This window comes from Pagrus pagrus (genome assembly GCF_965226575.1).
Source record: "Pagrus pagrus genome assembly, chromosome: 8".
Lineage (NCBI taxonomy): Eukaryota > Metazoa > Chordata > Actinopteri > Spariformes > Sparidae > Pagrus > Pagrus pagrus.
The window spans coordinates 16,201,600-16,224,791 of NC_140192.1; the positions used below are offsets into that span (position 1 = coordinate 16,201,600).

The 23,192-nt window shown below is 40.5% G+C and overlaps 1 protein-coding gene across 1 annotated transcript in view; it reads right to left on the reverse strand.

Moving 5' to 3' along the window:
• Positions 1-23,192, reverse strand: part of slc4a4a (solute carrier family 4 member 4a) — a 56,012-nt gene that overhangs the window by 17,197 nt on the left and 15,623 nt on the right. Inside the window, exons 5-12 of the mRNA XM_084358970.1 lie at positions 15,816-15,951; positions 13,772-13,932; positions 11,938-12,090; positions 8,038-8,114; positions 2,336-2,493; positions 1,519-1,606; positions 1,078-1,232; positions 62-172 (exon numbers count right to left, since the gene is read on the reverse strand). Of these exons, the coding sequence (XP_084215096.1) occupies positions 62-172; positions 1,078-1,232; positions 1,519-1,606; positions 2,336-2,493; positions 8,038-8,114; positions 11,938-12,090; positions 13,772-13,932; positions 15,816-15,951 (1,039 nt within the window). The remainder of the gene's footprint in view (positions 1-61; positions 173-1,077; positions 1,233-1,518; positions 1,607-2,335; positions 2,494-8,037; positions 8,115-11,937; positions 12,091-13,771; positions 13,933-15,815; positions 15,952-23,192) is intronic.

Genomic DNA, 23,192 nt, shown 5'->3' on the forward strand with positions numbered 1-23,192 from the left:
GTTATGTTTTTTTACACCGTGATAATAAAGAATTGAAGTTTGAATCGTCATGACTCCATACCTTCCAGTCTTCTTCAGCTCGTCCCCTACAGCGTGTCCCCCTCCTCCGTGACCTCCATCGTGGGGCATATCTCCGTTCATCTGAGAGTCTCCTCCCGCATACATGTTTTTCCTAAAACACACAGTGTTTTTCAGTCTGTAGGCTATTTACACTTGGTTTACAGTTCATCACATGAAAATCTGATGCAGGTCATATATTTAAATGTCTCAAATGTCTACTGATGTTGACACAGCTAGCAGTCCCTGAAAATAAAGCTTCAAGTGTCAGCATGCTGTAGCCTCTTTTCTTGTGCCGTCCATCAGATGATGTTGATATGCGATTAAATAGCCTGACTGATCAAGAACATTCCTGCTTTACTGAGAAAACTGCAGCTTTAAATAAACCCACTGCTGCTCTTTCATAATTGAACAGTGTGCTGGACACCTGGACACACCTCAGTGATTCTGCAACTGCTGCTCTTCTTTAACATAATGTATCTACTGCACACACAGCATTCAGAACGGTCGCTGATCTGTTCCTTCTTAAATGTTTAATGCAGGCCAGTGACGTAGTCATCATATTCTCAGCTTTCAGAATTTTCTTTTACAATCAAGTTGTTTTTAAATGAACTCTTGAACCGAGTATGTGTGTGTGTCCATTGTTGAGAGGACTGGTCGTCTTTTATTACAGTTTTATAAGTCACTTCCTACTGCTGGGTATAATACGACTCTTGTTATAATATTTGTGTCAGCTCCAGCTCAAGTGTGTGTGTGTGTGTGTGTGTGTGTGTGTGTGTGTGTGTGTGTGTAGAAATGGGTTTAATAAATGATCAGCAGACTAATCTAAAGCCTGAGGTCCTTGTAGAATCACTTGTGGTTTCAGATAAGATCACAACAAGGAAATCTCTCAAGGGGTAACACCCTTGGGCTACTGTTACTTTTTTTATAATCCTCTGAGTCGGTTTTAAAAATGATTAGCTATCCTAGTTATAAGAGGACTATCGACAGTGAGAACTTTGTCTCGTGGACTTTTTTAACCTTTTGTCAGAGGAGGGGAGGGATTTCGGAGGCTCTATCCTGATGGCTGGGTCCCACTCTCCAGGAGGAAGCACGATCACCTCATCCAGGAACTCGTCGATACCGGCCAGCAGGTCTTGTCTGTCCTTGGCCTTGTACGCAATGTCATGAAAGACCTGAACACAGAATTGTAGAATGGTTTTAAGCATTACAGCTGACAACAAATCAAATTGAATATGACAGCACCATAACATTCAGCCTGAATAATTACCAAAAAAATTTTAAAAAGCAAACAATAATGGATGTTATGCTGGGTTGCATCATGTTGTTAGGTGTTCTTTTTTGAAAAATAAATATTGTGAGTGAAAATGACATATTGAATTACATGAAAGATTTCATTTCAATTTGTCACTATCAGGATTAAAATACAACACAGACGATGTGGGTTAATGGCAGTCTGACCTCATCTGACATCAGCGTGGCGATCGCTCTGCCAATCTCATGGTACGACTTGGCTTTGCCTTTGGGTCCAAGCAAGATGAATAAAAATCTGCAAATGGAACAAAATCATTTGGATTAATGAGATTGTTTCCTTGTACTTTTATGTCACAGAATTTCACAACTTGGCTGATAGCTGAAGCTGATTTTTTTTGTTGTTGTTGTTGTTGATTATTTTGTTTTTGTTATTTAGTCCCCTTTTGAACCAGGAAAAGAATATATTTTTTGCCTCCGCTATTGGAAAATGGCATCCTAATGTTATTCATATTCAAAACCGTATTCAAATGCCTCACAGGTACTTTCCAAGTGATTTTTTATGATAATAAAACTTTTTAAAAGGGTGTTAAAAATGAGTATTGCCATAATGGAGGCACTTTAGTCATTTAGGGCATAGTTATCTACAACATTTCCTAGTTCATCAGAACTGAGGTAGTCTCTGCCAACCACAGGATATAAAGCTGCTTTATGGCTCTTTGGTTACAACAACACAGTCAGAGAATTGACAGTAGCTGGACACTTTACAGACGTTTGTGTCATTAAGTTACACTGTTATACTGGATTTCCTTATAATATAAGCCAAATGATGTTTTCCCTGTGTGTTTTTTAATATGGTATAAGTGTTCTGTCAGTGTTAAAACCTTAAATTATATGTGTAAGGCAGCCTGACTTGCACTGAGACAATTACTGTCTCCAATAAAATTCTGGACTGGTGCATCTTCCTTCACTGAACTTTTGCACTCGAGGAATTCATAAATAGGAGCTCGTCATGAGTCTCAGCCACCTTGTGGGAACAGGAACCTCTGTTAAGGCTCCCAGCATCACAGCTTGCTGCAGACGAACAAACGCCACAAACGGCGTGTCCAGGAAGTCCACCTCCCCCACCAGCACGTTGGAGGCCTCGGCGTCTCTCGGCAACTTCTTCATGAACTTGTTCCTCAGCTGAAAAGGCACAAAAGAGAAGAACAGGAGGAGACACTAAATGTTATGTTCTCACCAGCAAGCTACCCAATACAGCGCACACCGAATTAAGCCACCTATTTCAAACAGGACAATCCCCATTCAAGTTAAATACCAAACCATGAGGCTCCCATGGAACCTGAATAAGGCTGTATTTCTTTCTGTCTTGGCGGTGACAAGATGCATGAAAACGGAGGTCGGACACCTGCTGAGCTCCACAGGTTCAACATTTTACCTCCAAAGTCATGAGATTGTCTCTGAGGAGCTGTTTGCCAGTCTCTGCTCTTTTAAACTCTTTTTCATCACATGTGTTTTAACAGCTTCCCTGTCAACATCGACTCTCTTTAACTGCAAATTCAGCTGTGCAGTGAGTGAACATGACCTAACAGTGTAAATATGAATCCAAAGAATAAAGCTATTGTGTTGTTTTCTTTTTTTATTCTTTTTCAGATTTTTGAGTGTTCTGGCTATAATCAGTTCCTCTTCTTGCTGGGAAAATCAACTTGAAAAATCAGATCCTGCAGTGGTCCCCAGCATGATTGCTTACTCATGTTACAGGATTCGAGATTCAGATTTGTTATATTGTTACATTTTGCAATAAAAGTATTTCACTTCTCTATACTTTAAATCCAGGAGTGGTTTACATCACTTTACATTTCATTCCACAATCTTCTTCATATGATGTTTCTTATGATAGCGTGGCATGCTTGTGAGCCGATTGGGATCATTAATAAATACAACTTCAAGACAATTAATCATAAACACTGAGATAAGATTGTCATGGAAAACTGTGTTGTATATTAACTTGAAAACAGCAGCGAGCAGGTGGGAAACACTGACTGAGTCATAGCCAGCGACAGTTCATCTGACCTCTACTCATCGAACAGTTTGAGTTTCAGAAATCAGAACTCAGGCCCACTGACAGTGTTCTCTATTAGACGAGTGTGTTTGAGTATCGTAGAGGTTAATTATAGTCAACCACTTAATCCCTCTACGCACAGTCCATTTGCAACAACTACAGCAAAAAACATTAGCATTAAAAAAAGACCAACAAACATCAGCTGTTTGCTGTTCTGAATTTATAATCATCACATTTATTTTACCACATCAGTCAACCGATATTCTATTTTCTGCTACTTTACACTCAAACTCACTCACTTTTACGCCACTATATTTATTTGACAACGTTACTTTGCGGATTGCATGCAGCATCAGAGCCAAAGAGGCCCATTTTCTACACTAATTTATTTTACTGACAATCAGATACAAATAAACATTGATTCTAATTATCAGAAAAATGCTAAAAAAAACAACAACATCAGATCCAATAATTGGCCAGGCAGGTAATCAATCGAGCCACAGTATACAATATATACATATATGTAAATATATGTATAATTTCCTTGTGCTTTTGATACTTAAGTACATGCTCTGCTTCTCAAATACTACTCATGTGGATGTCTTTAACTATTACCAAATATATACAATCACACGACCATCTACATGAATGGATTTCTCTCATATTAAATGGCAGATATAAGAATCCAATGAATCCATGTACAATCCATTTTTTATCCTTCATTCTCATGTTACTGAGGACAATCTATTCAAGAAGAGTGTACAAAGATCTTCATAACCTCAACTCTACCCAATCGAGATAAACACGTTGATATGAATGGATTTCGGGAAGGTTGCCGACTATTATATCTTCAGGCTATAATATACGTTTTCCATGCAAAGGAAGCAGCACCAATGACACAATGAAGTTAGGTGGTAAAGAAATATAATGTGCAGTTTTGTCTTTTTCACCAGTTTTGTTTCTGTTGTTAGGTTTCATATATATTGTTGGGACATTTTTGTTTTTTTTTATCGTGTACACTTAATATTGATGACAGTAAAATGAATCACCTGTCCAGAGAACAGTCTGATAAGCTATCAAACTGAATAAGAGTACAGGATGATGTTAAACGTGGCTTTAAACCTGTGCCAGGATTTGAATTGGATTAGCTTACAAGCAACACTGACTGGCTGCTAGTAAACAACAAACACCGTAAAACCGATTTAAAAATATAGTCAGGGAGCAGTTTCGTCATTCTGAAATATATTCAGTGTCCACAATAAGACAAAGGAAAAATTTAATTTGGATAAAGAAGATTTGGCCTAATTTGTATCCTCTTTGAGAAGGAAAAATAAAAACAAAAAATATAACCCGGGTAAAAAAAAAAAAGGGGTGGGGGATGGGACTGGCTGTCCATAAGTCACTTGTCATCATGCCTGCCTGCCATACTCCGATCACGTACTGGCAAGATCGCTGCCATCAACCTCTGAGGACTGAAATCCCATAAAGTTGTGACCTTCCACTGGTGAGATCCGAACAGATCCAATCAGAGGCTGTTGAGCTGTCTTGGCAGTAGGTTTGTCTGTAAATGATTGAGTCGAGAGTTTAAACCTGTGTAACCGCACACCCTGTCCTGTGTCCGATCACTGCTAATCCACACCACACTGTCCTCATAAACTACCTGAATCTGTTCCTGTCCCCTGTGATTCTCACCAGGAACAGATTCAGTTAACTCAGATATGAAGCCTGAAGTGTAAAAACTTCTGCCGCTGCCTCCTTAAAAGTCAGTTCACCCAAATTCCACAAAAACATTTTTACTTACCTCTAGCAGCATGTAGTCATGCAGATAGTTTAAATTACCCAGGTTTGAGCATACGTCTGAGATTTCTGCTTCCATCTCAATATGTTTTCAGAGGGACCGTTTCTTTGATAAAAACTGGCTGTACGTTTCTGTCTGGATTAGTGGACATTATTTCCAGCCAGATATTGTGAGACTAGCAACATGATCATGTGATATAGCAAATCCATCTAGCCAGGTTTCAAGCTGTTATTGCGACTGCTATTTTTAAAACAACAATGGCGGCTGCTCAGGCGGTTAGCGTAGCCTCTATAGAATCAATTATATCAGAACTGGAGAGTAAATTTCATTGAAAGAATGGAACAGATATATTTACTCTTCTCCAGACCATTTGATTTATCAGCTTGTTCTGCTGGTTGTAGCGCTCTCCTATTGGTAATCTGATTGGTGGACATTAGACGGTGATGTTTGGATGGTTCGTCCAGTCACCTGCCAAGTATTTTTTTAAATGCCAGTTCCTTTCAGCACCTTTCCAGATGGTTTGTGTCAAGTTAAACAGATGTTGCTGTTAAATGTTTTAAACGTTTTCAATGCTTTGAGCAACACAAACTAAATTCCATTTACTTCACTTAGTTATTGGTGGCAGACATCTCAAACATGGGCATCTTAAAACCCTGGCAGATAAAACTAAAACCATCTCTGTGGTTAAATACCACTAGGGGTATGTGAGTTTGTCATCTGGATAAACTGAGCCTTCAGTGTCAAAACCACTGCAGTATGACACGTTTTTCGACTATGTAACACAATGATGGCGTTCTGGACAGTCCTACAATGCATCAATGAGGTTTTAATACATTTTAATTTATAATTCAGCTTTGCACTTTATCTTACTCCAGTCTTTCAATGTGAATCTGCCCTGCAGATGTCTGCATCTCTATCTCCATCACATCTCTGTCGTCAAGCACCACGTTATCAGACAGTGTGGAAATGATCATTTGCCCACAGAGGAAACTTCTGAATGGTATTTATAGGCTGAGTGGGTGTGGAAGAGCTTCAGTTAAGGAGATGTGCTTCCTGTCTCGTTGTCTCTTCTGTACTCTACGTGTCCCACAGGAGGACTTACTGGATCGGTCTGACCTAATTCTCGTCTCCCAGAGGCCTGGTCTGGGATGCGACCATATGAACAAATATCTGCTGTAAACTGTGGTAATCCAGCTATTCCACCATCAGAACCAATGGAGCTTACAGTGTGATGTAACCAGTATGGAAAACACCAAGGGAAAATGGACTAGTTAGTGGTCATCTGCTGCAACAACTACAACGGCAGCAGATACGACAGTTTTTCGGAAAAGAAACTGATCCATAAATTCATTTGTTTTGCTGCTTATCCAATTTTTAAAAGACACATATGCACTCAGATGTGAAAATGAAATGGGAATTAAGGAATTTAAAAGTCTATTCAGAAGCACAACAAAAAAGTTTGTGCATTGATCCCTGCAGAAGTGCATTCTGACCTGTGCTTTAAATCTTGTTCAGTTTATAAATCATACATTTTCTTTCTGACCCACTCACACACACTGGAATTGGGAAATATTTGAGGTGCTACAGTATTTTATTCTGCTACACATGTCATTTAACGAGACGGGGAGTTGATGTTGTGATATTCTACCAGAAACATACTCGCCCATGAGCAGGAAAGATAAGATAAACAATACCAGCGGGTCACGGGGAAGTAAACACATTGCAATTGACAGAAATTCATTTATAAACATGGAGAGGAAAAAGAAAATAAACACCGATATCTCCTCTGGGTGTGACAGATTAAAGATGCAGTATATGGTAAAGTTGTAGCAGAAGTAGACTGGAAGGGTACAAGCGTGTTTGCTTGTGTACTTTTCATTCTGACTTCATCATTAATTATTTTTTTCTCTCTCTGTAGCAAAGACTCTCCGCCTCAGCGTCATCCTCACTGCAGCAAAATCGCCACACTTACCATTAAAGGAAAAGTTTATTCAGATTTTTCCGCAGAATCTCGATACACTGAGTAGAGATATTACACAAGGGACTTGGAAATAGTTTTACAGACTTGGCTGTGGCAGGTTCAGAGCAGCTGCAGAGGGCTGAGTGATGACGACGGCGGTTGGAACAATGAACTGTACTTTAGACAATGTTATCTCTGCTCTGAACCAGCGGCCTCAGTCAGCGCTGACTCGTTCCTCCAGCTCTGCTGGGGCTGAGGGTACATCAGGCTAACAGCTGGCTTTGCAATACAGGCCTGCAATTCTGCCCTGGACTTTGCTTGATACCACTGTACTTTACAGTATGTTGAAAAAATGACTGACTGATTTTACTTTTCAATCCAAAAGTCTTAATTATCCCTAAATATCTATTTCTCAATAATAGGCCACGCAGCGACAGTTTCAAGACTAATTTTCCAGTATAACACCTGGTTTAAATAGATATTAATGAGCCAAAGGCGCTACTTGATTGGCACTGGTGAAGGCAACTTAATTTAGCTAAAACTTTGAGATGTTCGGAGACTTTTAAGACTTTTACAATGATTCCTGAAGAGATTTTTCAGATAACATTCTCCTGGACGACAAAATATGTGCATGTCTGCATCAAAATGTAAAAATGAGTTGTGTACTTTTACAATCCTACAATTTTCCATCAATGGTCAAACCCAGAGAAGTAGGCCTCTGTAATCTTTTGCAAATTACGAGTGCGCTTCATTTGGTCGCCTGTCGCTATGACTTCCATAATGTCAGAGAGTGAGGAAGGAAGGAGTTTAATCGACAGGTCATCTCTGGTGTCCGCAGTGCTGAAACACTGCAGCAAAAGCAGGAAAACAAGAGGGTTTCTCCACTGTTAAATCGTCAGGTTGACTCACCTGCTCTTTTTCTGGTTTGTCAGAAATGTCGTTCAGGCTGCTGGAGGTCAGGTTCCGGTGAGTTGTGGTGGGACTGTCTGTTAAAACACATCAACCCTGAACAGTTAGACCAGCTTCACCTTCGGCAGGAACTGAGTACTGAGTGGAAAAAACAGATGGCAGAGATCCAAGAAAAGACAGTGGCCCAGACAGTTTGCTCCACATGCAGCGCCGAAAAGAAAAAAGGCAACAGCGATCTTCATGCAAACCGCAGACAGAAGAGATTTAGCTCACCATTAAACTCTCATCTATCTAATAAAGGCTGGAGCGCACCAGAAGACAAATTCCTTTCTACTTAACGATCAATAGGCTATTCAAGAAAACCTTTAAGTCCAGCTAAGAACAACTCAGATGTTCACTGACAGAGGGGACAGTAACTGGATCTGGATACATAAAATCCCCTAAAAAATCTTGAAGACGAGAACAACACACAAAACGTGCATGTTCAACTATCTAACTATCTTTAGTCCGGTATTATATGTCAATAATGAGATGATTCTTCTTTGTCTGAGCTTGTTCCATTTGTGGGCGATTAAGATGACAAACGTGGTGCTATCTTTTAAAAATAATAATAATAATAATTTTGTTTCCATTCTTACTCTGTAAAAATGAATGAAGAGCTTCACTGAGAATATCTGATCATCTTAAGTGTTCATCTTTCACATCAATGTCTTCCACTGAGTGCTTTCCTCATGTGAAGCAGGTGGACAGCAGACTCTGATTGATGCTCTGCTGACTTTTGGTTTCAGCTCGTCAACTCCAGCATCAGAGATCTGACAGCAGAACGTGACTTTACTCCAGTCCTGGAGCTGAGGTCAGAGATAAGGGACGGTGGTCCAGAGAGGTACGAATCTCAGCGAACGCAAAATCTGATGCCACTGTAGCCTTTCATGCATCTGCCCCCTGAGTATTGTGGGTAATAACATGCTTGTCAGTATGATGCAGCCAGTGTAAATGATGAAACTGTAGTGCTCACTGTATATAGAGTAGATACACAAGTAAGGGGGGAAAACAACTAAATTCAAGGGAAATACAAAATGGGATCAAATATCAAATCTAAGCCAAATATAGGTGTAAAGTTTGGGAAAGAAAATCACTTAAACTTAATAAAAAATGTTTTTAAAAAGCCTAAACTGGCAGGGATGACAAACTATTTAATGACACTACTATGTTAAGTACATAACAATGACTTCTACTGTCCTTGTTACATTGAGTGTGAATTATAGGTGTGGTTATACGTTATACTAGAGTTTGGTCACGTTCACACTGCAGCTGAAAGTTTTTCCACCTCTGACTGTTTTAACTCACATGTGACACAAATTTGTAGTCACATTTTCAAATTTCCGTATCCCGAGTCTCATGTATTGGTTTTGTACCAAGAAGCCAGATACTGAAGAAGCTGAACTTCAGCTAATGACAAAAATATGATCTTTGGCTGATTGGCTCGACCTTAAAGGGAACAAATATGAACTCCAATACGAGCAGTGATTCAGAGCTGGTCGGTGGTCTGCAGTGTGAACGTAGACTGGGTCCAGTGAACTTACTAAGCCAGTCCATGCTGGTACTCCTTTGGGACTGCAAGTCCTCCATTGATATGCGACCCGACAGGCAAGTCACAGAGTTCTCAAGAGGACTGCGAGCTTTTAGTAGCGGCAGCAGGTTATCAAGCCCGATCCAGGGAAGCAAAAAAGAGAGAACAGAGAGATGGAAGGAAGAGACAGCAGGAGAGTTGATAGATAAGCCCACTGAGCCAAAGCATGAGATTTGTTAGGAGAATAAAATCAAGTGGCTACTAAAGGGACAGTTCACCCCCGAATAAAAAAGAGTTTTTCTTCTTTCCTGGTATTTATCCATCTAGATCATTTCGGTGCGAGTTGCCTCGTTTTGGAGATAGCAACTTTAGAAATGGCTGTCTTCTCTTGAATATAATGGAACTAGATGGCATTCAGCTTGAGGAGCTCAAAAAAAAAAAAAAACTAAAAACTTAACAGCAACATCTCTCCAAACCTGAGCCTCTCAGCTCAGCATCTCAGCTCAGGTGGAGGCCATTAATGTTTACATCCCGCGCTCTCATCCACAAGCAGATTGCTTCCTTCTGTGCTATGATACGATTGGTGGGTGTAGTTTGGTCAAAAGAAAATAGTTCCTACATGAAACTGCTCACAACAAGGTCTGGTGGTTATCTTTAGCAACAGCGTCATGATTTCTGGAAAGGGGGCGTTGCTGTTGCTGCCGAGTTCCATCTACTTACATTATATTCGAGAGAAGGCAGACATCTCTACGGCTGATATCTCCAGAAAAATATGTATTTTTGATTTTGGGGTGAACTTTCTCTTTAAAAATCTATTACAAGCTGTGAAGAGAAACATTGTGGTGAGATGAGTGGTGTCATTAAATCAGGTCACCATGGGTCACTGGACAGTAAAACTCTTACAGCACTCAAATGCTGTTTAAATAAACTGGGTGATGTACTTTATCCTCACAAAGTTCTGATGAATTAAAGATTATTAATGAAACTCTTGATCTCAGCATTGTGATTGTGATAAGAGGCTCAGGCTTTTCTGCGAGGAGTTTCCATTTGAACACAGAAACAAAGTAGATCATGAACAGAGGGAGGTTTTCTTTAGATACAGTCATAAACCAGGTGCATAAATTTAATAGCAGGTAATAAATAACTTCACTTTCCAAAGACCCATGGCTGGTAACACATTAATTACATTGTCAACACTGTGAAACATCTAGTTACTCAATGTGTTAAAATCAAAGCACTCGTACACGTGGCGTTAACGTCAGTGAGACATCAGTGTGAGTTAAGGCCGTCACTTTGCTCACGTTTGAAACTTTAAATCTCACCGCTTTGGAGAATGATTGAATATTCTGCTTGGTGCTGCAGCCAGTCTTTTCTATTTCATTAACAAAGGATTTTGTGACCAAATTCATTTCAATGAGCTTTGCATGCAGAATACACCAGATTGATGTTTAATCCATTTCATAAAACAACTACAATCCAAACCAACTGGCCGATTTATCTAATTTCCATTACTTCTGTGTGATTTTTGCATAAATCTGGATTCAGTCTCTATAGAAAGACAAGATAACTGTCAGTGAAGCAAAGTGACGGCCCGTCCTGTGTGAGGAAAAAGGGTGTTACATTCTTGTTGTTTTTAAATTTACACCAAAATTAAAAGTAAATGATGTGAGAATCATATGCACATATACACATCAGCAACTTCAGAGATTTTAACCGCTGTTAATCATGATCTCTCAAGTTCATTATTAGTCATATCCTATCCAAACACTGTGTCAACTTTATGATTTGTCATGGCCCTGGACTTTTCTCACCAGCGTCATAAACTCACGCGCCAACTCTGATCTTTAGTGGTGAAATTTACAGCGGAAGTCAATTTGAAATGAGCTCCGTGTGCTCTCACCGGTGCAGACAAGATTAGACTCTGACCAGTTCTGCATCTGTGAATGTAGTTAGTACAGTATCCTACAGTGAGTACTTTGAAGAGTGTTGTTAGAGTGATAACACCAAATGTTTGTGATGAATTAGAAAAAGGCATCTACAAACTTTAGTTTTGGTTGAATGATGGGTTTAGTGAGCAATTAGTAGGACTGCAGTAGCAGTAAAATTAAAGTAATTTGAGCCAACACCTTCAAAATAAAGTATAAGGGACGAAATATCTGATGAGGCCTCTGCATCTACTGTAGTAAGAAGAAGCTGGGATTTTAACTTCAACAAAAAAATCCAACTCTAACTCAGTGATTTTTTTTTCACTACCATTTACATAAAAAAATCAGAAGACTGCACCAAACTGGCATCAGTATTACCGTTTTCCTGGTTGGAAAACAGCCTACTTGCACTGGAGACCGTCTTGCCGATGTCAGCCAGAGAGCGCAGGTTGGACTTCTTGGTCTGGTGGCGATGTTTCCGTAGCAACGTGTACATGACTTTGTCCTTCAGCTCTGCCTTCAGCTGACCGATCTCTATCTGGTTGTCCGTGATCAGCTCTGAAGGTGCAGAGAGAGGGGAGAGACGGAAGAGGATGGGAAGAGATTTTTAGAGTTGCTTATTTTGTCAGAGCAATAGTTAAGAACACAAATTTATTCAACTTATAGTGACATAAATGAGAAAAAAAAGAATTGTTATTTTAGAAGGTTTCGGTAGGTTTTCTTGTTTGGCTCAATCTTTTCCCTCCATGCAACATTTTACCCAACAGCCTCACTGTAGTATCATGTCTCAAGGCATCTCCTCATGAAGCAACATAAAAAGTCTCTTCATACTTGTAAGGACTCAATTAGTGCCTCCCAGACTGCAATGCTCCTGTATGAAAGTCTTCGTGGCATCATGAAACAGCTCAATCAAAAAGGTCTAGCCTATTTTTAAAAAGAAGGTCGGAGGCCTGAATGCTGACGGATAGCAGCCTCGGGGAGTTTCTCTTCTTGTGGAGGGGTAGTGCTGTTAATGGCCCATCAGTCCAGTCAGCTGGCCTCAAAGCAAGAGGCCCCGCTCCGCTCCGCCTGTCCGCTCCGTGCAGCACAGTCAATTACTTCACATTAATCACTCCAAGTGGTAACTCTTCCTCCTGCTCCCTCATGCAGACAAAAACGAAGAGGGTTGACTGTCCTCAAATTAGGAAGTTTTTATGTGACCATTTACAAACTACTGTTTGAGTTCCTCACTGTTCTAATGTACAGTGGGGTACAGGATTGGCTGGACTTCAGAGAGCTGTGGCCTTTTGCTACTCTTAAGGCAAAGAAGGGAAGAGAAGAAAACCTCTGAGTTATGTGTGCGATGCGTCAATCCATAAACCTGCACGCAACGCTACAGACCAGCTCTGAATGTCCTGTACATCACAGAGCAGATCAAATCAAACTGGCACACGGCTCTTGTATCACAGGCAGGAGGGTGCCGACCTTTATCAATGTCACTCTATTGTAAGAGTAAAAAAAAAAGACTAGTACACATTAAGATACCTAAAATGTATAATTACAATATTCACTGGAAATTGAGTGATATAATGGCATTATATAAATTGATTACTTTAACCTTTAGCTTGATTTTCTGCACAGCACCAGCCCTGTATCCTGCAAATTACATTTACTTGCAACATATTTACATTTGCTCCATCACTTGAAAAAAACGTGATGCTGGCGGGACTGTCTTTTAACAATGAAAAGAGATGTCATATTAAATGTATTTTTTATATTTACTTAAAACACCTATTTTTTACCTCTGCCACGGAGGCTATGTTTTCAGCCGCATCCATTTGCTTGCTTGTTTGTTGGTTTGTCAGCAGGATTACACAAAAACTACTGGACGCATTTCCATGAAACTTGGATGGCGGATGGGTCTCGGCCCAGAATAGACCCTATTAACTTTTGGTGCAGATCCAGATGAAGGGACGGATCCAGGAATTTTTTCTCACTTTTTTGAAAGCTACTACGAGGAACTTTGATACGCTATTTTGTCGATTTTGGAGGCCCCTGTGGACAAAAGTGGTTGTGTTTCCAGCGTCAAAACCACAACATTTAATGTCAAAAATAAAATTATCCAACACAGGCAGTACATTTTGATGTGGATCCTCGATCTGACGGGCTTGCACTAGACTGTGCAAATTAACAATTTGCAGTTAAATGCAGTTTGTCTCATTACAGAAAAAGATTGACGAGTGACCTGCAGTCAACTTACCGACAACCTGAGGCAGAGTGGAAGCCTCCAAGTCCAGCATGATGGTGCCCTTCTCTATGCACGTTCGCAGTTCGAAAAGGCTATGTAAGGACAGCGTGGCCACGTGAGGTTTACTCCAGCGTTCACCTCCTTTCTCTACCTTCTCCTCAAACTTGATCCACCTTGAGGGATTAAAAAGGGAGAGAAATGATTGGATTAAAGCAGGAACTTGGACAGTTTACATCTAAACAGGGTTTGATATTAATATATATTTTTCTACATTAACTTAACTATATATTGGTTTATTTTCTAAACCAAAAAAATAAGTCTCTTGGGTGCTTATATTGTGTCAAACAAGCAGGAATGGTAAAAGTGAATTATCCTTTAATACAAGCACTTAAACTGTCTTTGTCAGTCATTTCATGCTGTTTATCTTTAAGAAAAATACCTGACTGAGCGGACAGTGTTTGAGAATTCAATCCTCTCTTTTGTGAATGGTTGAGGTAACATGATCTGCTCTGAAACTCAGAAGCAGTGTTAACATGTCTGTTGTTTCTTAATGTGCATATTTAATCACTCCCCTCTCTCCTCCCTCAGAGTCAGGGAGATGAGGAACTGAACAGGCTGTGAGCAGTCGTTTCTATACCAGGGTTTTATTTGGGCAGTTTAGCTGCCAAAATTGCACTTGGCGGACAGCCAGCACTACCCAGCACTTGTGAGATCTTTTATTCATTTTGAGTCCCCCGAGTGCACTTGGTGAGACACTGGAACGGGTCTTAATCTCTGCAGTGATTTGCAGAATAAAACATTTGACATTAAAGACACAGGATTGATTTTTTTTTTCACCTTTTGTGAGCAATATATAAGAATAAACACTTTTGAAGGGTCTGGACTTGCTGCCCTCTTTTAACCTTTTTAGCCCTGCTGATCCTCTTGCATTGATTTCTTATTCAACTTTACTTTTGACTGCAGGGAAATCTTCCATCGTGGGAAGAAAAATATTTTCTTGTGGTTATCTTTCAAAATCACTGTGTGTTATCGTCCAAACTGTTTTACTGATTTATTTCCCCTCTATACTGAATAAAGTACAGTTAATTAAGAATTATAATAAATCCTACCTCATACCTTGAGAACAATCCCTGGTAGATACAGTTTTGGACTGTTTGAGATCATCAGGTGTTTTTTTCCTTGTTGGCTGACATGACATGATCAACCAACCAACCTGGTTCAATCCAGGTTAAACTGAGGTTTAATTCTTTGTAGCTTTCTGCAGAACTAACAAGCTTCTGAATGTGCACATAATGACAATCCCTCACCAATAAAGTATCAATGTCCTGCGTAGAAGTGAGACATTTTGTCAATATCATGGTGGGAAAATGCTTTTCAACTACGACACCGCCTTATAAAGCCTTCGTGGGTTAAAGAAAAAGCTTGTTTAAAGTAAACTGAATGGCTTTGACAGCAGAGTTCTTCAGTAGAGCTCCTCTGAAAATCATTCAACCAGCAGTGAAGCAAAATGTAACTTCTATCTGTGGTATAATTGGTCAGAGGTTTGGATAACAAATTGACTCACTTGGAGTCTCAAACAGCAGCCCAGGGATCCAGTTTCCCCCTGAGAGAGCTTCACTCTTCACATGCTAATGATGTATAAACAATCATCCCATCTCTAACCCATCCCATCCCACTGGTGGGCCACACAAGAGAAACCTGTGGGCTCACTTTATATGCCGCTCCAAATTCAATGCACGCAGCAAGTTCCCTCGTGTTTGAAGAGCGGATTTTTAGACTGACAACTAGCTGAAGTTTACAAATGTTTGTTCAGTTATTTGCCTCTGGGATGGAGGTTTAAAACAATCTATGCACAAAGGTTTTTAGGTGAACTTGAAGAAACAGATTTGTGCATCGTCAAAATAAAAGATGACAGGATTTTACTGTGTAGGTGACTTCACTGTCAACTGTATAAAATGTGAGTTTAAGTCAATCGAGAAAGTTTCTAATGATCATAACTGTAAAATCAAAAGGGGCAAATACAGGAACGTTGAGGGTCTGAGACTGAGGTCTTTACCTGGCCGTCTCCTTCCACTCCATCTCCTGACCATCCACCGACAGGAGCTCATCCAACTCAGTGAAGAGCTGCGGGGGCGCCGGGCCGTCATCCTCCTCCCCGAGGATGAAGCGGATCCTCTCGGCTGCAGGCGAGACTGTGGAGAGAGGAAAAATACTGCGGTTCATAGGCTGGCAGTGGTGCCCGTTGGGCAAAGGTTTGGGCTCAGATTTCCCCTCCTCAGCTGGACCCTTCCAGTTGACCTCGGGAGGAGGTGGAGGTGGTGGGATTTTCACCATGACCTCCTCTTCTTTCTCCTCAGTGTCCTCTTCCTTTTCCTCTTTCTCCTCTTGGTTATTGTTGTTGTTGGACATCTTTAAAAACTCACTGACCCCCCCTTTACTCTCCAAATCAGATGGCCCAGGGTATGCTCCTCAGATAGCAGTCGGCAAGCGACACAAGCTCACCGAGTCCCAAAGCCGAACTAGACCCTCATTAAAGTCTTGGGTGGAAGTGACGGTCGCACTCAGCTGCCTGCTCGAGCACTTTGTGAACCAGGTAGGAGGGGGCCGATGGGGTTTAGGGGTCCCCTCAGTGACAGTGTCCCCACAGCTAGCCCCTTCCCCTCTCTGCCCCCTCTGTTCAAACAGGCCCACGCTATTGGCCCTCCAGCCTTGGCAAGCTGCCCTGGAGCCCCTCATTAACAATTAGGAAATGGTTTCACAAACTGGCCTATTCTCTAACAGAGGCTTGGCTTTCCTCCCCTTGTCTTCTCATTTGAATATTTAGAGAGCAACACAAACAGAATTTCAACAGGACTGATACATAAATTAGACTTTTCAGCGCTATTCAAACATGCTGTAAATGGTCGACACCATCGGGGCTTGTTCCAACAAGTGGAAACAATATTTGAACTTTGAATGAGAGCCCACAAACAGTCACTGCCCTCTTTCATGAAAGCAGGCCCATGCATGTAGAAAACTGTACACAGAGATTATTGTCATCAGCAAACAACTACACAAGACCGGCACATCATTAGAGCCTCTGCTTCGTCCTGGAAAGGCTCACATAAATGAAACAATGACATCAGACGGCTACTGTGAAACAGCTACAAGATGCTCATCATATATGCACATGCTGATGTGAAATCGCTTTTACAGAGTATTAAAAAAACAGTTTGCAGTCCCTCCTCCATTGCCCGCGTAACTCAATTTCATTTTACGAGTTCTCTGACAAGCAAATACTGCTCAGCCAAACCTTTAGCCAACAGATATTTTTACATACGTCCACTTATCATAGCAAAAATAGCACAGATGTAACTACTAACACTGATGAAGGCTGATCTCCATTTAAAGACTGGTTGCACTAGCGATTCATAAATCTATCATGTCTTTCCTCTACACTCTTTACTTACTCTTCATGGCTCATATTAGCAAGCTTACCTCAGCTTTGTCAGTTGGTTGAGTGAGGTACACAACCATTACACCTGTCAGTTAATCAGTGTGAATGTTAACAAATAATCTCTTTCTGTAAGATTTAGTCATGCATAAAACTCCACTCAGTAAGCACCTTCGTTAGAACTTTAGGCTCAGTTTGAACTTGCGAGCCGCTGGTGCAACCAGCTCCTGGAAAGCTACACAGGTGTGGTCTGGATGATTAGACCTTTTTTTGCGAAGCTACAGCATGCTGGGAATAAGGGGAAGTCACTGACCTTTATAAACCAACAGGACTTACACAGATGTAATTGACCCAATACATGCAAACGAAGCTAACAAACAGTCTTGCAAAGAGTTCCAATCAGGCCGAATAATAATAATCACCTGTGTGGGTTTACCATTTTGTTTCTTGTTATGACAAGTCAAAAGGCTGTTAATATCACTGTCACTGGGACTCCTGCTGTGATGATGCTGGATAATGACCAAGTGGATTGTCAGCAGGTGGAAATCAATTCATTTTCATCTTGTCTGAGCAAGCAGAACCGAAGCCCAGATAGAAATGCTGTGACTGTAAATATTCATTGTTGATGACTTTAGACAAGTATTTAAACTTTTTAATGTCAAGAGTTTTGCTTCTCAATATGCTATCACAAAAAATGAAACTAATCCCATGATCAAAATAGTCAAACATTCTGGCATTGTTTTACCTATGGATGGAATTACAGTGAAAATAAATGACTCCCATTATTTTACTGGAGACCCAGAACCCCCTCAACAACCTAAGGGGGGTCACTGGACCCAGCTTTGAGAACCACTTCTGGGCATATAGTCGCGATGGCTCAGGCTAAGGATTGCACTGAAGGTGAAGCACAAACACGTGTGTGCATGTGTGTGTGTGTGTGTGTGTGTGTGTGTGTGTGTATCTGTGTGTGTCTGTTTCTGTGTCTGTGTGTGTGTGTGTTATAATAACAAAGCTGTCTGATCTGATTGCATAACACTTTCCTAATACTGTGGCACCAGAGTGTTGACTGAAGCTATCGAATATTAATATTTTAAATATTTTTGCTAAAAAAAAATGCAGTCATTTAATGTTTGTGTGGACTTCTAATATTGTTAGTCTAAAAAATATAATAATAAATATAATAATAAAATAGTGTGTAGTATGTAAAAACTGTAATGGACCCAAAAACTTTGAATAGAACTTAAAATCATAATATCCGGCTCTTACATGACAAATTCCTTAAAATCTCAAAGGACAATAATTCAGGCTAACCTAAGTGTTGAGTCTTTAACTGGACTTTCTTGCATTTGAAATTTAGACATTAGCACACATACAACACTTAACCTTTTATCTCCTGCCAAATTGAGTCATAAATTCATTCATTCATTCAGTCAGTCAGCAATAAGCGGCCAAGCAGTAAATGAGGTGAAGGCATCTTTTGTGTTTTCTGCAGCACAGTAACAACAACAGCAGGTACGAGCCAGACAAGCAGCTGTAAGATTACTAGGTGGGGGATAAACTGTCTGCTGGCACACACACATACACACACTTCAACAAGCTGCAACTAGCTTAAGTCACCGCAACCTGTTTAATAACACCTTAGGTGGAATAATTTACACATGCGTTTCACACATTTAGCTGACACTCACTTCCATAGTGATTTGCGCTGATTACAGTAAACATTTAAAACAATCTTTAAATACCGATCTGGCCAAAATTACATGCAAACAATAGCAAGCAGTGCAGGCTGAGGGTCAAAGCCTCAGGGGTGTAGACTCACATTGCATAAAAAAGCAATTAAGAAATACAGTAAGAGCAGGGCGGGAAAGATGTTTTTGCCCCTGTATTAGCAGGGAATAATTTATCATGCTATTATAATTTTAATAACAATCCACAACAATTAAATTGTTATTTTCTTCCCTAAATCAAGGTGAAGACATCCCCACACATCATCTTAGTAGAAATAGAGTTTGGCACAAGATTAGGAAATGTTACGTGACTCTACATTTTAAATTTACAGCTACTACTTATTACAAATTGAAAGTTAGCAGTCACAATATTGTATGGGAAAGAAACTATGCAAAACTCCTGTCAAGGGACATCAACAATGTTGAGTCAAAAATGGGTTCCCTGAAGCTTCATCTAGTGCACAGTAGGTTTCTAAAGGGATTTCCTAATTCTTCATGAAAAACTGATGCTGTCTATCCTTGCTATCCAGCAGAGAATCAAGCTGGTAACAAGCACAGTGCTGGTGTCAATGCAATACTGTCCCACTTGAGTAGTTGCTAAGAGAGAGGAGAAAGGTGGGAGGGGTGGGTGAGAAGGGTTAGGGGTGAGGCTCGGTGCAGAGTGAAAGCAAAGAGGGGTGAGAGCGAGCACGAAAAGGAGGGATAGAAATGAAAATCCCATCGTTCAAGCGCAATTTCAAAGCTCTGTGTGCTCTAGCCAAGAGCCATGAGCATACAAAGAGGACTTTGTCCCAGCAGCAGAGGCTCATGGGATAGGGGATGGAGGAAGAATGCCCGCTGCCCGGCAGAAAGCTTAGTGTGGCTGCCACTAAAGGCCTGTTTAGTCCCACTCTTGACATGCATCCTACACAAATACCTTCCATCTCTCTGACCTTTTTGAAAAATTCAGTACAGTAAATGGCTACACGGGATCTAATAGCACGTTCATTGTTTGTGACTGTACGTGCAATGATAATGCATCTCTGCGTCACCTCGTTCAAAGCAAAGAGAGGATCACTGGAGAGTACACAGGAAATGCTTTCCATGCCACAAAGTCTAACATTCAGTATGCAGGGCAGCTAGCACAGAGGCAGCAGAACAGGGATTGGGCTGAATGCAGAGTAACACCCAGAGGGCGATTCATTGAAAACACAGTATTTATACCCAGAACACCAAGCTCTGGTATTTTGTTGTGAAAGCTGAGGTGGGCAAGTTCTGATGAGAATGTAACAAATACCAGCTGGGGGGTCAGAGCCTGAAATGACATGACTACTTCAGGTATACTGAACGTTCAACCACATCCTCTCTGTGAACGGCACAATGCCCATCTCCTAAGAAAGTCATGAATCAGTCACTTCAAAGTGCAACCACCCATTTCACACATTAAAGTGTGCTGACAGGTCTTCGAAAGTACTACTGGATACGTAAAAAATAAAAAAACAGTAGCTTACATATATTTGACATCAGGATTGGCTGGCTGGCCGGTTGGCTGGCTGACTGGCTGGCTGACTGGCTGGCTGGCTGGCAGGTTGGCTGGTTGGCTTTAGAGCCACTTTGTCTTACAGAGGATTGATTTTCATTCATGATTGGTTAAAAGTCGTTCTATTGCCTTGTGTAGTGATCCGTATATCGGATCAAATAAATGTTTATGTTAGTGCAATCTTAAGATTAAGTGTAAGATCTGCAGAGTCTAATCAGAGAAAGTGTTTAATGACGCAAAATCAAAGCATTTGCTAACTAAAGAAAGTGAGTAAATGAGTAAATGACAAGAGAACAAGAATATTTAACAGAAGAGCTGCCAGAAAACTGTTCAAGGACCAAAAGATTCAATCAACTTCTTGACAAAGTCAAGATTTACAAAGACAGTTCAGAAACAGTACCATAGGTTCAAGCAGCAAGACCTTATTTCCAGACTCACAACTGTACACCCATGACAACAATCCAACACAGAACACCATGTATTCCAATTTCCTCACTGACACAAGTCTAAATGCATCAGAAAATATTCTATATCGGTTGTTTCCAGCAGAAAATACAGCTAGAAGACATTAAATATGCACTTGCAGGCTGTGGATGAGGGGACTTTGTTGATCTAAGTGTCAATCAATGAAAATTAACTCATCATAACAATAACTCACGTCAAGAAAGACACAAAGTCAAGAAAAATGATGTCTTTTCAAGGGTTTAAGCAGTTTATCCAATCAATAGCCAGAGACCTTTTCTACTGATATAATTCACTTTTCCGTATGACGCTGATGAATTTCTCCAACAATCTGTTGCTCTGTAGAAGGTCTAGTCTCACAACTCCACACCGTTTCCACAATGTTTGCACTGTGTGAGTTCAAGAGAAGGTTTTACAGAAACTGCTATCGCTTGTGAAAACGATGTTTATGATCGTATGAATGTCTTGCACCAACCAGAATCATCAAGGGAAGGCCGCTGGAAGGACACTGTGTCCTGACCAGACATGTAATCAACAGAGTCATGGACAGTCAATGTATACTTTAATTTTGTAGTGACAAATGTAATGTCTCTTCAATTTGGATCCTTTCTCATTACTCTCAGGGAAAATATTTGGATCCAAATAGAGGACATCTAGCATTGTGTAAAATCTTTCAAATGCAATTATAGTTTACTTGAGTGATAGCTGTAAATGTTAAGGGCTGCAACCCATAATACTGTTGCCATGTGATGTGTGTAGCTCTAAAATGTCAGCTTTTCAGGAACCAGAAAAAAAACAGCCCGCGTTCTACCTTGACCTTTGTATTTATCTAATCAATTTTGAAAGTCCTCGTAAATCTCAGGCTTTTACTTTCAATTCTGAGAGAAGCAGGAATGGTTGCAGGGAGGCAAGAACATTCAGTTGGCATTTACAGATTTAAATCTTTTTTTTAAAAAACAATACAAAACTAAATACATCGCAGCTCTTGCTCTCCCTGACTTTGGGAAATTAAACCTATTTGTATGAGAACGAAGTTTCTAAGTAATCTGTGTAATCCACTTTGAGAGAGCATTTGATCCTACTAAAGAAGAGGAGGGAAAGCTTTGGAAAAAAAACACGCTCATCAAAATGAGCAGGGGTCAAATGGCCCCGCGGTGGACACACATATAACCACGAGGATGGACTTGCAGTCCCTGCAGCGTCCATCTGACCAAACAAGAGGATTTCAGCCCAGACAACATACAAGGGCCTTCCCCTGGGGGCAGCCATGTTTCCCAGAGGGAGTAAGACAGAGCAGGGCAGTAAGTAACAGTAGGACATTAGGTATACTGCATGCCTGGCAGTTTTTGCATGGCTGACAGATGCCTGCAAATTTGAGTTTAAGTTAACAATAGCAATGATTGGACAATTGGGGGAAAACTGAATGGAATAATATTAAAAATCTAAATGGCTTTGAATGCAACTTTATTTCTATTGACGATAATATTCATGATGTTGGACGGTCAGCAGGCTAGTTCACTAGCTTCCCCAGATAGCCAGCTACATGCTAATATGGCGAGTTTGACCCTGAGAGGTCAGCAAGCTAAACAAGATACTGACAGGTATGAAAATTGTGTCAGTCAAAGAGTATGCTCTGGCCTTCACAGTAACTACATGTCAAGCCAACTGAACACCAATGGGAGATGATGTGATGAGTGTAGTGGCCATGATTATTAAATATCATCTGAAGGAATATCTTGATAATCTCTCCAGTAGAGTTCAAAGACTTAGATAATCTATGAAAATGATTACTGGAACTGTTCTGGTGGCTCACGGTGGCCCAACACGTTACAGAAACACTTTGTATTGTTTTTTCCATTTATATTAGATTGAATGAGCTTTTAACCCTTTGCCTTTTGTATCTGAGCTTCAGTACAAAGTTGTTAAATCCATCCAACTGTATCTTTTCTATATCTCTGCCCTCTTTGGTTTAATTCAGCCGATAAGATCATTTCTGTCTCTTCCTGTGAGAAATGTTTGTCTCAGCTTAAACTCCAGTCTGCTCCAGCAGACTGCAGGTGGTCTCAGACACATACTTGCCTTCCTTATGAGTGCTATTTTTCTTTGAGGGGACTTGTTTATATTTTTATGGAACTGCCAAAGACAGAAATTACCCCTGTTAGTGAGGATATGCTGCTCACAGTCACAGATGTGTGTTATTTTTTTATGCAGTGTGTGTGTGTGCATCACAGCAGTTCCTCTCCATTTGTTCTCCACTAAAACGAGTGTGCCTGACTCTTATTCATTGCATAA